General features: G+C 53.0%; 8 protein-coding genes and 1 non-coding gene across 9 annotated transcripts; 5 read left to right on the top strand and 4 right to left on the bottom strand.

Moving 5' to 3' along the window:
• Positions 1-10: 10 nt before the first annotated feature.
• Positions 11-863, top strand: F5Z01DRAFT_121222 (Sas10/Utp3/C1D family protein). Its single transcript, XM_046257486.1, has 3 exons — positions 11-281; positions 328-500; positions 555-863. The coding sequence occupies exons 1-3, from the start codon at positions 101-103 to the stop codon at positions 750-752; spliced, it is 552 nt and encodes a 183-aa protein (XP_046118130.1). The 5' UTR covers positions 11-100; the 3' UTR covers positions 753-863.
• A 627-nt stretch (positions 864-1,490) lies between these two features.
• F5Z01DRAFT_656262 (CHCH domain protein) lies at positions 1,491-2,323 on the top strand. Its single transcript, XM_046263567.1, has 2 exons — positions 1,491-1,799; positions 1,852-2,323. The coding sequence occupies exons 1-2, from the start codon at positions 1,600-1,602 to the stop codon at positions 2,117-2,119; spliced, it is 468 nt and encodes a 155-aa protein (XP_046118129.1). The 5' UTR covers positions 1,491-1,599; the 3' UTR covers positions 2,120-2,323.
• On the bottom strand, positions 2,018-3,812 carry F5Z01DRAFT_121217 (uncharacterized protein). Its single transcript, XM_046257485.1, has 2 exons — positions 3,544-3,812; positions 2,018-3,491 (listed from the first exon to the last, which is right to left on the bottom strand). The coding sequence occupies exons 1-2, from the start codon at positions 3,673-3,675 to the stop codon at positions 2,232-2,234; spliced, it is 1,392 nt and encodes a 463-aa protein (XP_046118128.1). The 5' UTR covers positions 3,676-3,812; the 3' UTR covers positions 2,018-2,231.
• Positions 3,813-4,381: 569 nt separating this feature from the next.
• Positions 4,382-5,762, top strand: F5Z01DRAFT_121208 (SURF1 family-domain-containing protein). The gene is made up of 3 exons (XM_046257484.1): positions 4,382-5,331; positions 5,382-5,487; positions 5,539-5,762. The coding sequence occupies exons 1-3, from the start codon at positions 4,599-4,601 to the stop codon at positions 5,636-5,638; spliced, it is 939 nt and encodes a 312-aa protein (XP_046118127.1). The 5' UTR covers positions 4,382-4,598; the 3' UTR covers positions 5,639-5,762.
• On the bottom strand, positions 5,700-7,428 carry F5Z01DRAFT_121230 (centromere kinetochore component CENP-T-domain-containing protein). Its single transcript, XM_046257487.1, has one exon. It carries the CDS (start codon positions 7,255-7,257, stop codon positions 5,887-5,889), a length of 1,371 nt encoding a protein of 456 aa, XP_046118126.1. The 5' UTR covers positions 7,258-7,428; the 3' UTR covers positions 5,700-5,886.
• Positions 7,429-7,690: 262 nt separating this feature from the next.
• On the bottom strand, positions 7,691-7,772 carry F5Z01DRAFT_t52. Its single transcript has one exon. It is a non-coding gene; the product is annotated as a tRNA-Gly (tRNA).
• A 284-nt stretch (positions 7,773-8,056) lies between these two features.
• F5Z01DRAFT_687831 (uncharacterized protein) lies at positions 8,057-9,915 on the top strand (the record flags this gene model as incomplete). Its single annotated transcript, XM_046266027.1, has 1 exon — positions 8,057-9,915. Exon 1 carries the CDS (start codon positions 8,068-8,070, stop codon positions 9,913-9,915), a length of 1,848 nt encoding a protein of 615 aa, XP_046118125.1. The 5' UTR covers positions 8,057-8,067.
• On the bottom strand, positions 9,839-11,413 carry F5Z01DRAFT_656255 (ACC synthase). The gene has a single exon (XM_046263566.1). The coding sequence runs from the start codon at positions 11,348-11,350 to the stop codon at positions 10,046-10,048; it is 1,305 nt and encodes a 434-aa protein (XP_046118124.1). The 5' UTR covers positions 11,351-11,413; the 3' UTR covers positions 9,839-10,045.
• Positions 11,414-12,198: 785 nt separating this feature from the next.
• On the top strand, positions 12,199-13,515 carry F5Z01DRAFT_656254 (putative methyltransferase-domain-containing protein). Its single transcript, XM_046263565.1, has one exon. It carries the CDS (start codon positions 12,315-12,317, stop codon positions 13,485-13,487), a length of 1,173 nt encoding a protein of 390 aa, XP_046118123.1. The 5' UTR covers positions 12,199-12,314; the 3' UTR covers positions 13,488-13,515.
• Positions 13,516-14,684: the final 1,169 nt, after the last annotated feature.

Below are 14,684 nucleotides of genomic sequence, written 5' to 3'. Positions count from 1 at the left end.
GTTCTGTCGATGAGAGTGAAACCTATCAACAAAGACCGACAGCACAACCTGAACAAGATCAACCTTGAATTGCGGCCAGGAAATCATCGAGAGTCTCAGGATGGCCGACGTGAAAGATTTAACGCCTGATCTGGCGAGGCTGGATCGCCAGGTGGACAATCTCGAAGGCGCCATGCAGCCTCTGTTCGACAATCTGCAGGAGATGTCGTCCCAGCTCCCTCTACTCGACAAGGCTAAGCTGTTCTCACTCACTGCCTATGCGATCGAATCATTGCTTTTCTGTAAGGTCACCTATCTGATTATAAGCAATCATGCTAATCTTTTTAGCCTCACTGAAGCTGGACGGCGCAGATGCCCAGAACCATGCCGTCTTTACAGAGCTGAAGCGCATTCAACAATACTTTGCAAAAATCAAGGCCATCGAGGACCCCGAGGCCCCGGCCCAGCGCACACATACTGTGAACCAAGAGGCTGCGGCCCGCATCTTGAAGGCGGACTTGGTGGGTTACCAACAGGCTCGTGCATGGCAGCAACAGAACTGACAAATATCTCAGGCCGACAACAAAGACCTTAGCAAAAAGCTGGCGGAGAAGATTGCTGAAGAGCGGGCCAAGGCCCTGCTAAAGTCGATGGAGCACAAGAAACGCCCTGCCGAGGACTCGCCACTAGCATCGGGCACAGAGTCATCACAAGGAAAAGTGAAGAAGGCAAGGAAAGACAAGTCAAAGAAGAAGAAGAAGAGCAAGGAATGAGTTGCTTCATCGCATTGTTGCCCGCCCTGTGAGGCTGGTGTGGGGTTTGGTGAATGTTTTCTTTTCCGACATGGCGTTATCGGATCAAGGAGCCTGGCGTTCATGGAACAGTTTGGTCGAGGGATTACAGGCCTAGTCAAGGGTAGGTGAGAAGCGAGTATCAACATGATCTGCCCATTTCCATTTGCGCAAACCAGTCAAGATGAAAGAGGTCGTATTGGATCAACAGAGACTCGATGACTCTACCGCCGACAGCCAGGTCTGAATGTGTGTCCATGTGGCTATTTGCACTATCGCTGAGGCCCCAAATTGACCAGCGCCATATAGATAGATTGCTACCTGACACATCACACTTGGAGGATATTCATGGTGTTGGCATCTGCCTTCTGTCGTATCAGTAACGCCTTTTGCAAAGTTCACAAGATCGTCAACGATGAGCAGCATTCTCCCTAGCTGCCTGTTATGATTTCACGGAGCACTCGCTTCTGATTTCCGGAGAAGCGGGTGCAGACGCACTCAATGACACCCTGCAGGTGTAAGCCTGCTATTGAGCTGAAAACGTTGGCGACGTCTCGACGATATCCCGTATAGCAGTTGGCGACGCTTCGTTTGACGCTGCAGCCGGATAACTCAATCGGGACGTGTCTGTGGCATCTAAAGGGGTATGCATTAAAAGGAGCGTTCAGCGTAACATCCCGAATTCCGTGCCCCATGATTGGTCATGTGTTGGACGTCCATAGAATTTCCAGACTGCCATCTCCAACAAGCATCGCCATCTTCAACATCCATCCGGTCGACCGTTTCACCCAGACACTCACTTTTCTTCCACCCAACCTCACAAACAAAGATGCCTCGTCAACGCTCATCCGGTGGCCGTGCGCCCGCCTCCCGCGCCCCTGCGCGACCTACACCCGCTACCTCGGCCCCTGCTCCCCAGCAGCAGCGCCCTGCGACCACCATGGCTGCTCCCCAACAGCACGCTCCCGCCCCCCAGGCTGCTGCCCCCCAGGGCCCTGGTCTCTTCGGCCAGATGGCTAGCACAGCTGCGTAAGCTATATATCTATATACCTCTCGTAAGATTTTGACTGACTTTGCCAAGTGGTGTAGCTGTCGGCTCCTCCATCGGCCATGCCATCGGCGGCTTCTTCGGTGGCGGCTCGTCTGCCGAGCCCGCCCCAGCGCAGGCCAACGCCTCGCCCGTCGCCCAGAACGATCAGGCCAGCCAGTGGAACCAAGGAAGCAACAACTGCGCCGGTGCCGCGACCGAGTTCACCCGCTGCATGGACGAGCAGAACGGCAACATGCAGATCTGCAACTGGTACCTGGAGCAGCTCAAGGCTTGCCAGGCTGCCGCCAAGAACTACTAGACCGCGAGACTACGAGACGATAATATGGGGAGGAGGCAGAATGCTAGGATTTGATATGATCTGTATACTACATCAAGGCATCCCCACTCTGACTGGGGCTTTATGAGCATGTTTATTTATCCTCATCCTCTGGCCGAGGCTCAAAGTTTAGCTGTGGCGTGTTAGACTTACTACAGTGCAGTGAAAATGGGACAAAGATACTCACAGAGTTGCCGTTGTATAATTGCTGATCCCGTCTGCGGTCCGCAGAACCGGCTTCTGTAGGAGAGCGAGCGTCTGTGCCGGAGCTTGATGCAGTTGTAGCTACTCCAGGTTGTGTACCGGGCGCCGCAAAGCCAATAAAGCTGAACAACCAGTACAAGAACCCGAGGAGCAGCTGAATAAGACGTGTGAAGACGTTGCCACTCGCGCTGTCGTCGTACGCCGAGGCGAAGGACTTGACAGGGATCAAAACCAGCGTCGACGATGGCGCGAGGGTGAGCTCGGCGAGATCCTTTGATTCCTCGGTGGCATCAATATTGCGATTCGGCAGAGGCGTCAGGACCTGCTTGAAGGTGTAGGGAGCCTTGCCATCGTGTCGATTCTCATCCACCCATTTCCGCACCTCCTTCAGGCTTGACTTGGTCTTGAATCGTGATCGTATAGTTGAACCATCAAATAGCCTGACTTGAAGCGCTGTCATGTCACTAATCTTGGTCGTCGAGGGGAGCTTGGTCTCGGGAACGCTGGCCAGTGAGGCGGCCACATCACCGATCTTGACATTGTCGATTCGCGCCCGCTCCCGCTCCGCAGCCCGCTCACGGCGCGCAATCTTGTCGTTCTCAATCTGCCGTAAAATGCGCTGGCGCTCCTCGTCGGCTTCCCTCTTCTTCTTCTTGACAAGTTCGGCCTGCTGGTATGCCTGCGCGGCATCTGTCTTTGCGCCTGCTTCCGCTTCCGCCTTGGCCTTTGCCTTGGCTTTGGCACGGTCGTCCTTTGCTTTCCTCTCGGCCTCCTCTTTTTCAGCTGACAGTCGGGCAGCACGCTCTGCCAGCATCCGTTGCATGTGGTCCGCTCTTTGTGACTGTGACGGCGCCGTGGCCTCTGCAGTGGCGGCAGGTGGTGCTGGCTGCGATGGTGAAGGAGAGGCTATTTGGGGTGCTTGTTGGCGACCCGAGGCGTTTGTGGCGGAACTACTGAACGAATTTTGGACACGACGTAGGAATTCCTCTTTGCTGGTACCACTTGTGATGTACTCCTTCAGCTCTCCATCCTTTATGAGGACAACCGTTGGTGTTTGGGGCAACGGGAAGATCTGTGCCAAGTATCCGGCTTCGTCAGAGCCTGCCTCCAAGCGCAAGGCAACCGCTTTTGTAGAAATTGACTCGGCGATCTGACATTCGTATAAGCGAAGTGAGGTATGCGCATGCTGAACGGGAACTCACCGACTCATCCGTCAAGAACTCATTTCCCCAAGTCTGACTTTCCGAACCATTGTTCGTTACGAAACATAGTACTATTTTCTGCTGGCCCACTGCCTTTGAGATCCCCTCTTGTATCGTACCTTCAAAGAACATGGTCGCGTTTAAGAAGGGGTATGGCACGGTGGCTCTGACGTAGCGAGTGTAGCACTGTGGTTCCAGTTGAGAGCGGAGACAGAGCCTCAGGGAGAAATGTGATAGGTTCGTGTAATAGGGATCGGGCTAGGATATATAAAAGGAAGCGAATATCTCTGTGACAGGGTGTTCCTAGCGGACAGGATGATGGCAGCTTGATGGCGTCTGGATGATGAGGGTGAGCTTGATCCGGCGGGGCAATAACAGGCAGACCTACTCAATTTGGAAGGCGGTGGGGTCAGGGACAACAGCCATCCACGGGAACGTCGTCACATCAAGTTTGACCATTATCTGAGTATACGCACAAGAATGCTATTGATGTCATTTGAGTTGACAGCTGTTGTGCAATGGCTTTGAGCCGCCGAAGATACGAAACCTCTGTTATGGCGTGTCCCAAGGCCGCCTGCTGAGGTACCCTTTAAACCAGTCCATTGTCGTCGCCGTCTCATCTGCTACCAAGCTGAGAAACAATCAGCGCAATTACTTGCTGTTTATGGCCATGGTAGAGCTTTCTAGGAAAGCAAAGTTCCATGCGCAATGTTGCTAAACGTTCTCCCTCAACTCATAAGGCTTCACGATACAGAACTTCCTGTAACCCCAAAGGCCAAACCGCCGGCAATCGGAATGGGCGCCCTGAAAAGATGAAAGACCTCACATGAGAGACAATCTCATTACGTGGCAGCTTCAGGAGGGAAGCCCCAAGTTACACGTTGAAATTGCTGTTCAGGTTCAAGTCGTCGTCGATGTACTAGCCCCACGTCCCGTCCTGAAAGAAGAGTGGGTCCCAGAAGTCGAAATCCGACGACATCCAGAGCTCGCTCGCTCACCAGCTTGCCATCATCTCCGTCCATCGCACTCCTCCACATGGTGCGGCAAACGTTATTATGAGCGCGCCTTTCTCCTTTTTGCGCAGCTTGCGTTTCTCGCAATGCGCCCGTGCAACAACTCGCGCCAACGCACCGAAAAGACCCTTCTCCATAGCCCGAGCCTTCAGGCAAAGAGAAAACCCCCAGCCCGTCGACTCGCCCGAGTTCGTGTCCATCCTCGATGGCCCTCCCAAGATTGTCCGCAAGGGCCGCCGCCACGGCCCTGGACTCATCATTCTTGCCATCATTCCCGTCACTGCCTTTGCGCTCGGATCATGGCAGGTCCAGCGGCTAGGCTGGAAATCCGAGCTCATTGCCAAATTCGAAGATAGACTCGTACGAGATCCGTTGCCGCTTCCGCCCATTATTGATCCCGACGCGATCCACGAATTCGACTTTCGGAGGGTAGTTGCGAGCGGTGTGTTCCGACATGATCAGGAGATGTTGATTGGACCGCGCATGAGAGACGGTCAGGATGGATACATGGTCGTCACACCTCTCGAGCGAAAGGACGCTTCGACGATTCTGGTGAACAGAGGCTGGATCAGCAAGAAGCATCGCGATCAGAGGACGAGACCGGATGGCCTGCCAAAGGGCGAGGTGATGGTGGAGGGGTTACTGAGGGAGCCATGGAAGAAGAACATGTTCACGCCGGAGAACAGGCCGGACAAGGGCGAATTCTACTTTCCAGACGTCAAGCAGATGGCTGAGCTGACAGGCAGTCAGCCGGTCTGGGTAGAGGCCACGGCTGGTAAGCTTTTCGTTGGTGGCACTCCTTCAGCCGTAGACTAACGTGGGCAGAACCCGAATTCATGCAAATGATCGACTACGAGAGGCGAGGCATCCCGTTCGGCCGGGCTGCTGAGGTGAATTTGCGAAACAATCACGCTCAGTATATATTCACATGGTATCGTAACTCCCAGACCCCTTAACCCTTAACCTATACTGACAAAACCAGGTACGGCCTTTCCTTAGCCACGAGCATCATGCTCTGGATGGTCATCAAGAAACCAACCACCGAGATCGCTCGCCGGGCCAACCGCGCCAGCAGGCACTAAACATGGTCCTGCTGTCTCCATATATACAATCAACCTGTAACTTCATTCTCGTCATGATCGGCATTATCTCGTGGGCGTTTGGTGCGGCGTTTCTTGGCAGGTTGTGGTGCTGGCATGCGCAGCTCTTGTTGAAGCTCGCGCGGCAGATGTTTCTGAGCCAAAGAGAAGATAGTGGAGGAGGGACCGATTTGTCGTTGGCTGTACGTTGTTAGCATGTATCTAGACATGATGCACAATCAGGTGGCATCTTACCGTCGCATGAGTGTCACGACATCACTCTCCTCAACCGTCTTCCTTTTGGCATGGCTCGCGTACGCCCCCAGATCATCGCCTAGTTGCTCAAAGAACCACTCCGACGCTTGTGTGAGTGCGTCAAGTGTATCAGTCGAAAGTCGGGGGTTGCTCAAGCCGGACGACTGCAGCGCTCGCTGAGCCACCTTTTTCACAAATGCTGGTGGCAGTGATGGATATTCTACCCCATGCCGTGATATGCGTGTCTTTTTCCTTGCTGGCATGGCGTCCCTCCCTGGACCATCCTGTGGCGCTGTGATGTTCTCCGTAAGGTCGTTCGTGGGATCCACTGAGCCCTCTCGATCACTCGGGGCATCATTCATGGGTATACCTTCTTCATCACTGCCACCTGGAATGTCTTCAAACGGCTCTCGATCGTCAAAGTCTTCGAAAGGAGCTGGTTCGCCGTCCGAGCCGGCATCAAGCTCGAATCCGCCGGTGGCTTCCTCCAATATTGGCGCCGTTAGCTCCGGATCCGGGATAATCGGCGGAGACATTGCAAATGTCGAAGGCTCATCCATGCCTCCTGGTGTCCCCATTTGAAAATCATCACCTCCCATCGTTTCCCTTCGTATAGTATCGTCATCGATTCTGTTGTACTCGTCGTCGGCCGGTCTGTTCATCAAGTTCTCGTAGAGTCCCTCGTCGAAGAAGTCAGACTCCCTCTGTCCCTCCCCCCCTTCCTCGGGTGGTAAAGTGCCAAACACGTCGCTCATCCTCCCACCAAGCATGGACAGCCGTGCCTGGTCTCGTTCTGGATCGGCTCGACGAGGCATCTCGACTGACTGCACCGTGTAATTCTCGGACAGACGGGGCGGTGGCAGATCCTCCTCTTCGTCGTCGTCCTGATCAATTGGTAGCGAGAAGCGCGGTCTGTCGAGAGGGAAGTTGTCATCCAGTCCATCATCCTCTTCCCATACACTGAGACGCGGTTTTTTCTTCGAATCTTTGCGTTTCTTGTCCGTCGACTCGGGCGAACCATCCGACGAGTCCATCGACGACGACGAGTGGATCACTTGACTATTAGGCGCCAGCGCCTTTCCAAGGTGTCGAAGAACATCCATGGCGTCCTCGCGCTGGTCATTTTGGCTCTTGCGCCGCTTCTTGCCAGGCGTGAAGATGGCGGTTCGGCGGTCCATCAGCTGCCGACGAGCTGCACGCCCGTGGGGTGTTGGGGCATTGCGTGAAGGTGGCTGTTGAGAGGTCCCACGACGAACACTATTCAAGGCATTGTGAGCGCCGGTGCGATCGAGAGGCGTGTGAACAGAGTGAGCGGACGGGGGAGGTTCGGAGCGAGATGGCGTCCTGTGAGCAGATGGGGTGGTCATGTTCGCGATGCGCGAGGCGCGATGCCTCGCTCAGTTTGTGGCCGACACTTTGGCAGCAGATGCTGCGCCTACTGAAACATTACTGACAGGGCTGGCGATTGGCTTCGTTGTCGAGTTACAAGACCTGCTCGGGTAGCAATTCGAAGGAGTCGTGGCTATTGTATTATGCGGTCGCAAAGATGACGCGCCGCTCAACAAGGCCTACACGCGACGTGGGGGCTGCAGGCCGTGCTGTCGATATGCACTTAATGGATCCGCTGGCTTGACAACTGATAATTGAGTTTACCTACGGTCCACGGATAGTGTGCAAAGCAAAAGGCAATTACTATGGTCTGATCAGAGTGCATAAAAAAACAGTTCTTTGTACCTGGCAGCAGTGCCACGAAAGAGACCAAATAAACGTGAACCCATTTCACCCGAACAGCAAAAGAAATGCGTGATCTGGGAATCGAACCCAGGGCTCCCCGACGTTGCTCGGATGGCAACGGAGAATTTTACCACTAAACCAATCACGCTTGGCAAAGGAGCTTCACTTTGAATTATATATACCAAGACTGCATTTAGCAGTTGCGTATTTGACAATCCAATTGTTTGCTTCCTTATATACCATTTTCTATATTCGCTCATCGGCCTGCGACATATTCTAAATATCTTAAACTCTTTGTTTTCTTCACACAGACCGAGAAGACTGCTGAAGTTGACCTGTTTAAATAAATGTGATCCAATGGCCTTGCCCGGCCTTGCTATTGCAAATCTAACCTGCGTCCATCATTCCCTTCCTTTCTCTAAACAAACACACCTCACAACACGATGAAGAACAATCTCAAAACCCGTGTTGTATCACCCAAATCCTTCCCTTTGGATCCCGGCTATGAACAAACACGCACCCCTATCAAAAGTCTGCGTCCTGGCCACCGTAGTACTGGACACCGTTCGCGCGATTCAAGCCTCCTTCTGAACCTCCCCAATGAAATTCTGTGGCTTATCGTGGAACTGATCGCAGAAGAAAACCAGGGCCGGTTCTTATCCCAATTCGCGCTGGTACATCGGCAATGCTGGCAACTTGCTCGGCCGTACCAGTTTGCTGACATCTGGATCACTCGCAGCGAGCTATCATCCGACTTCCTGCGCCACCTGGAGACCGAGGTTAACAGTGGAAAGGAACCACTCATCGGAAGTTACATCCGATCTTTGACTATCAACGTCCATGAAGACTTCATAAGCATCGACTTTATATCGGGACTTCCAACCTCAGACCGCTCTTCCGTGGAAGACTGGAGGTATAAATGGGAGTTGTTCATCGATAGAATCGGTATCGTCGTGAGAACATCACTGCCCAACCTTCGTCAGGTGTATTGGATGAACACGGGTGAGTTGAATCCTAAGAAACAACTACTCCCAGCAGTACTTGAGCGTGCTACACCGCTCGGACGCTTGGAAACGCTCTATTTGGAGGATTTTGAATTCTACTTCAACAATACAGACGAGGTCAACTCTATCTTGCATCCATTCCACTCATTTTGTCTTCGGGATTTGGCTTTTGGATTCTGTCGATTCCCGCCGTTTCATATCAGCTGGGGTGGTGCGACGATACTGATCTACGAGTCCCTTTTGCGTCGGTCTGCACCCACTCTCGAGTCTTTTGTCTGGAACTCGTCGGCTCCTGTTGCTCCCATTACGGAAGACCTGCAAGGAATGCAGCTCATTTTTCGCAACGGCTTTATTCCCTTTGAGAGACTCAACAAATTCTGGGCTTCCATCACAGATGAAATCCAGGTGACCGTCATAGAGTCTTTCTTGGCCGCGCCCTTGCAAAGCTTTGCGCCTTCGAGACAGATTTGCTCCTTGATGTTAGCAAACAGTCTGCCCGAAAAGTATTCTTTACCTCACCCTCGCATAGACGCGGTAACCGGCGTGGAAAATGCAATCCAGTACGACAAACGAGTGGAGTACGTCGACGAAGTTATGCAACTGGGGCGTCGGTATGGTCCGCAACTAGACGAGCTCTTTGTTTACCTTCGAGGTTTCGTCGACGAAGACTTGGATCTGTTTCGAACTCACTTCTCAAGTGGGAGCTTCTCTAATCTACGCTCATTGTGCTTCTCCTGGACCAGTGATGTCGACCTAGGGATGCTGCAGGCTGTTGGTTCAAATCTATTGGCATTGGAGGAGCTGTCTTTTGGCTTTCAGCCCGAGTACGATGAAACTGCAGCACTTGCACCTCACCGTCCTCACTTCGATCATTACGTTCGTGACCCACCATGTCACGTTGACATCATTGCCGCCATTCAACCTCTCCAAAATCTGGAGAGGCTGAGCGTATTTGGCGACGAATATGTTGCGGATTGGGCTGGTAACCACTGGGCGTGGAACCGTTTCTTCAAAGATCACGTCTGGTTCCATCAGGGGCGCAGCTTTATCCAACCAGAGAGAAGGGGTTTCCCCGGAGAAGGCCAGACCTGGTCCGAGGCAGAACGCGGCCACAAAAGGCCTGGAGATGAAGTGGAAGACTGGCTGACGCCTTGGGTCACTGGGACTGAGACTCTTGACGACGCACGCCATGCTGTCGCTGAATTGGCGGCGGAATATGCAGAGGCGTTACCCAAACTGAAGGAGTTCATGAGCGGAAGGGTCTTGGTCGACATCACAGGCAGATGAGAACAGATGTGCCAGTTGACCGGCTTTTCTTACTGTTATGTTTCCTCGATCCGCACTCATGTCTTCTCAGAGTGTGAATACCTCGGCTCAAACAGTGCCTTGGTTCACTATGCCACAGCCAGAACCGGAATTACACACCTTTCTGAGAGGCGCCGTCTTTCTGTCTTCCGTCTAATAGTGTTTTCTCAATCCTCTTCAGACCCACATCAAGGTATTCTGTCGGATGAGAGAAAACGATTCTGAACCACCCAGGCTCCTCAGCACCAAATTGTGCACCGGATGCTAGAAAGATCCCATGTTCAAGCAACGCATTCATGACCGCCTCGCTGATATCCTCGACCTCGCCATGGGTTTCCTTGTATACCTTACCCAGATTCACCCAGAGAAAGAATCCTGCATTCACACCTGGGGCGTACTCGATTTTGTTTCTTCTCGCCCACTGCGCCACGTATTCGTACTGCTGGGAAAGAAGCGCCCTGTTCTCGGCAATGTAACCCTCCACCCATTCCGCGTCGCTGACGACATTGTCAACCACATGGTCGGTGAGCGCTGAGGTAGAGCTCATCAGCGACACAGGCACAATTGCTGCGTGTAAAAGCGGGTTGTTTTGGGATATGATGGTGCCCATCCGAATGCCATTGGCGCCAAAGTCCTTTGACATGCCCCAGATGATGTGAACCAGGGCTGGATCGATGACACCAGTGGTATCGATCGAGGCCGCCGAGGTGAACGGGAAGAACGGCACGTCCTTGTCCACATTGTTGGTGAACACAGATAGAGCATAGATCTCGTCGCTGATCAAGTGGATTTTGTACTTTGCACATAGACGCATCAGTTCGGTGATGGTCTCGCGTGAATAACACCGTCCCAGCGGGTTATGCGGCTGGCAGAGAATGAGGCCTGCGACCCGCTGTCCTCGTGCCTGAGCAGCCAGGAGCTCCCGTTCGTAGCATTTCACGCCTTCTACACTCATGGGATCGATGTCGTTGAAGTTGACGGTCAAGAGCTTGGTGCCAAAGCGACCCGTGACATCGTCCACAAAGGCCCCGTAAAAGGGCCTCCCCAGTAAGAAGCCATCGCCAGGGTTGCCCAATGCCCAGGCCATGTGCTCAATGGCAGACGTGCAGCCATTTGTCACGGCAATGTGGTCTGGTTCGATGGGCGTAGCAGGCTTAAAGTATTTGTTGAAGAACTTGGCCAGCGTAGCACGCAGCTGCTTCTGGCCATCGCCGTACGTCAGGTCATGTGTCGGCAAACGCAAGTTCTGGTGAATATGTTCATTCAGGACGCTGTGCATCAAGGTGTTCTCCGCAACTCCAAGACTGATGTACCCGTCTGGATTCGTGGTGGGATCGTAGAGGTTGGCAAGAACCTTCCAAAGACGGTCCAGGGGACCCGGCTGTGCATGTTGTTCTGCGCGCAGAGAAAGGGCCATTTTGCATCAAATCTCCGGCTCGAGACACAAAGAATTTCAAGGCATGCGTGAAATTTACAAAACTGTTTGGTTTGATGGAGGGAGTGCGAAGTTTCCTGGCTTCCCCGCATCGAGTGGGTGCCGCGGTCGGAAGCCAATTTCATCGCCGACGTGAGTCGAAAACGTCATTCGTAACGGGTGTCGACAATTCCTCATCTCAAAGACAGGCGCTTGCCCTTCACAACTATACCGAGAATACGGAGTAGAATAGCAGACTCGCCTGAGCACATTAGCTTGGCTAAAATGGTTTTATTCACGGCGTGCTCATAAGCTTGGTAGCGGCATGTCCACGGTGGCTTTGACCGATCGGGCGAGTGTGTTCTGCGGATTAAGTCAATGAAACTCTTGACACCAAACAAAGGGACCTATACGCCAATATGTGTTCGTGCACGGAGGACTTTTCTGTTCATTGCTTCGTGTTGAAGAGGCCGTCTCGACTGCGCCAAAGACACTCTAAACCCCTGGTGCGTGCCAGAAGCGAATGAGATGTGGGCATGGTAGGGGTGGGTTGCCCGATGCGGCAAGTGCCCTGCAACATAGAAGGGTTTGCCAACAGACACGACACAAGATCAAGGGTCATAGACTCTATAAGCGAATAAAGAAATTGCCGTCGCAACTGGTCACTCTGCAGTGCTACCATGAATCATGATCCATTTCGCATCATCGCGGTAAATGAGAAAGGCCTCGACTGTTCCTTCTCTGTTGTCGCCCTCCGCGCCAAGACCAGACTAGCGCATCTTGTGGGCCACGTGGTGACACTCGGTCTTTATCGTACGCCTGATTTCTTATCGGAATTTTCACATCCCGCATTTTTATCTTCATCGACTTTTTTTTGTTTATAGATCTGGTGAGATTACCGCCATATCTTTCATTTTCAAGCCCGTACTTCTCTTGGGATTGGACCTGCTGGCCAGGGTAGCATCAGATGCTGTCGAAGGGGTGCCCGCTGCCTCCCTCGAGCAGCTTGCCGCCCCTACGCAAAATCGAACTCCTGACTGAGGCTGACGTGTTCGCAACCCTCGACAACCTCACTCGTCTATACTGCCCACTTGTGTTCAGCATCGAACCGGGGAGGAAACACTCTGTTGGGGACGTGCCTGTAGATTCAGGTTACGTCTCTGATGCTGAAGGAGAGAATGGCGACGACGCGCTCACCGCCCTGCGAGCGGACGGTTTCGAGAGGACATTTGCGGAGCGATGGTTGACGGGGTTCATCGCAAGAGTAGAAGAGCTCTCATGTTTCGAAACTGATGAAGCGCGCGAGCGGGCGCTAGATCAGGCGTCTTGCGTCTTGGAATCATTCTTCACATCCACCATCGATGAGGAGGAAAGGCTCGAGCAACTGGCGCAATACTCGCGGGACTTTACATTTTCCACGTCTTCAAGGAACCCGAGTCTTTCCAACAACATCGAGGTGCGACTCAATGACGGACTCGCCGGGCAGAACTCTGAAGAGCCGGATGATGTTGGATTGCAGAGCTGGGGCGCTTCGATTGTCTTCTCCAAGTTGATGTGTGACCTGCCAGAGTGGTTTGGTTTGGGAAAGGAGACACTGGGCAATTCACCCCGCATCATTGAGCTCGGCGCCGGCACAGGGCTTGTCAGCTTGGCTTTGTCCGCGCTTCTGCCTCGCCACGACATCACCGATGCTACGATCGTAGCCACGGACTACCACCCAGCTGTCATGGACAATCTTCGTGCCAACATCGCTGCTAACCCACTGCACGCACCTAGTATCGAGGCAGCGACTCTCGACTGGTCCAAGCCGTCACGCGCGTCTCCCCTGGATGTCGAGGCCGATGTTCTCCTTGCCACCGATGTCATTTACACGACTGAGCACGCTGTCTGGATTCGGGACTGTGCGACCCAGTTTCTCAAGAAAAATGGCACCTTCTGGCTGGTAGCGACTGTCAGGGACAATGGGCGGTTTGAAGGCGTTAGTAATACGGTCAAGGCGGCTTTTGGGGATGAAGGTCGACCATGTGCTAGCCATGGGAAACGACTAACGATCTTGCACGAAGAACGACTGGGAAAATTAGACGGCGTTGGACGAGGTGATGAGAGCGGATACAAGATGTTTAGAATTGCATTTGCATAGCGTTGCTTATAGATCTGCTTTACTGGCATTGTCCGTCTCTGAGTGCATGGCCAACGAACATGAAGGCAAGCTGTGTGAGGTCAGGCTAAACTTTGCGCTTCTTCGCAAGACTGATCACCTTGAGGTCTGGACGAACCCATCTACGGCTGCGGCAGTGCTATACCGGATACTAGGGTACTTTTTAACTTTAACCACCGGCACTTCGAGTAAACTGAGAGAGTGTGTGCTAAAATGCGTAGAATAAATAAATCGCCATTGAGCGCATATAAGTAGGTACCTACCTATCTTGCTCTCCTCTCCCACCTCTCCATCCTCAAAGATCACATCTTCTCTCCTTATCCCAAACATCCTCATTCCCCCATCCTCCAAGAACACATCGTCACTCCTCAAATATGGCTCAGAAGACAGATCCACCATCCCCAGCTGACATCCTCACTGAGCGTCGTTCTTTTGCAACAGAACAATCTCAGAGCCCCCAGTGCCCCAATCCACGACTTACTCGGGGTCATGCCAAGCTCGAAAGCAGCGAATGCTAAACAGATGGAGTGCTGGTCCACCTGCCGATGGAACAATTCCAGCGACAGAAACTACTTCTCTTAATTCCATATTGATGAACATGCCGAATGAGATTCTTGGTAGCATCGCCTAACACGTCCTTGGCTGGGGAGACAAGCCTTTGATCATTGCCATGGCTCGCACGAAAAGTCTCTCTATCTATTTCCAGGCAACGTCAAACAGCGCGTGCAAGAAAGACCTACGATCACTGCTCCTCGCCAACCGCAGGCTTCGCGATGTGGCTGCGCACATTGTCGCCCGCGATTACAATTGGTACGCGGCCGACGTTCAGGATCTCGAGTCCATGATCAATCCGCTCCATGACGATGCGCTTCTCGTTTCTCTCCAACAGATCCGCAAGCTTTTTGTTATACTACCCTCCAGCTTCCGCATCGAGTTCTCGGGACAGGCGCGAGAGGATTTTGACAACGCGCGGTCTGTAGGACGCGCACTCCGAAGAATGCCCAATCTAGAGACATGCATCGTCATGGAAGAGGGCACGTTCCCGGATGGGGAGAGATTGCGCCAACAACGGAATTCGGGAGCGCCTGTGTCCAGTAGATACAAGAAGCTCGTGGTCTGGTTTGGGATGCGCGAGAACGTTGAAATGATTGAATATGAAATGAGCGGCATGGGAGACCG

Source organism: Emericellopsis atlantica (assembly GCF_019669845.1).
Source record: "Emericellopsis atlantica unplaced genomic scaffold F5Z01scaffold_14, whole genome shotgun sequence".
In the NCBI taxonomy this organism is placed as follows: Eukaryota; Fungi; Ascomycota; class Sordariomycetes; order Hypocreales; family Bionectriaceae; genus Emericellopsis; species Emericellopsis atlantica.
The sequence above is the reverse complement of the archived record's forward strand: the minus strand, read 5'-3'. Positions and strand labels throughout refer to the sequence as shown.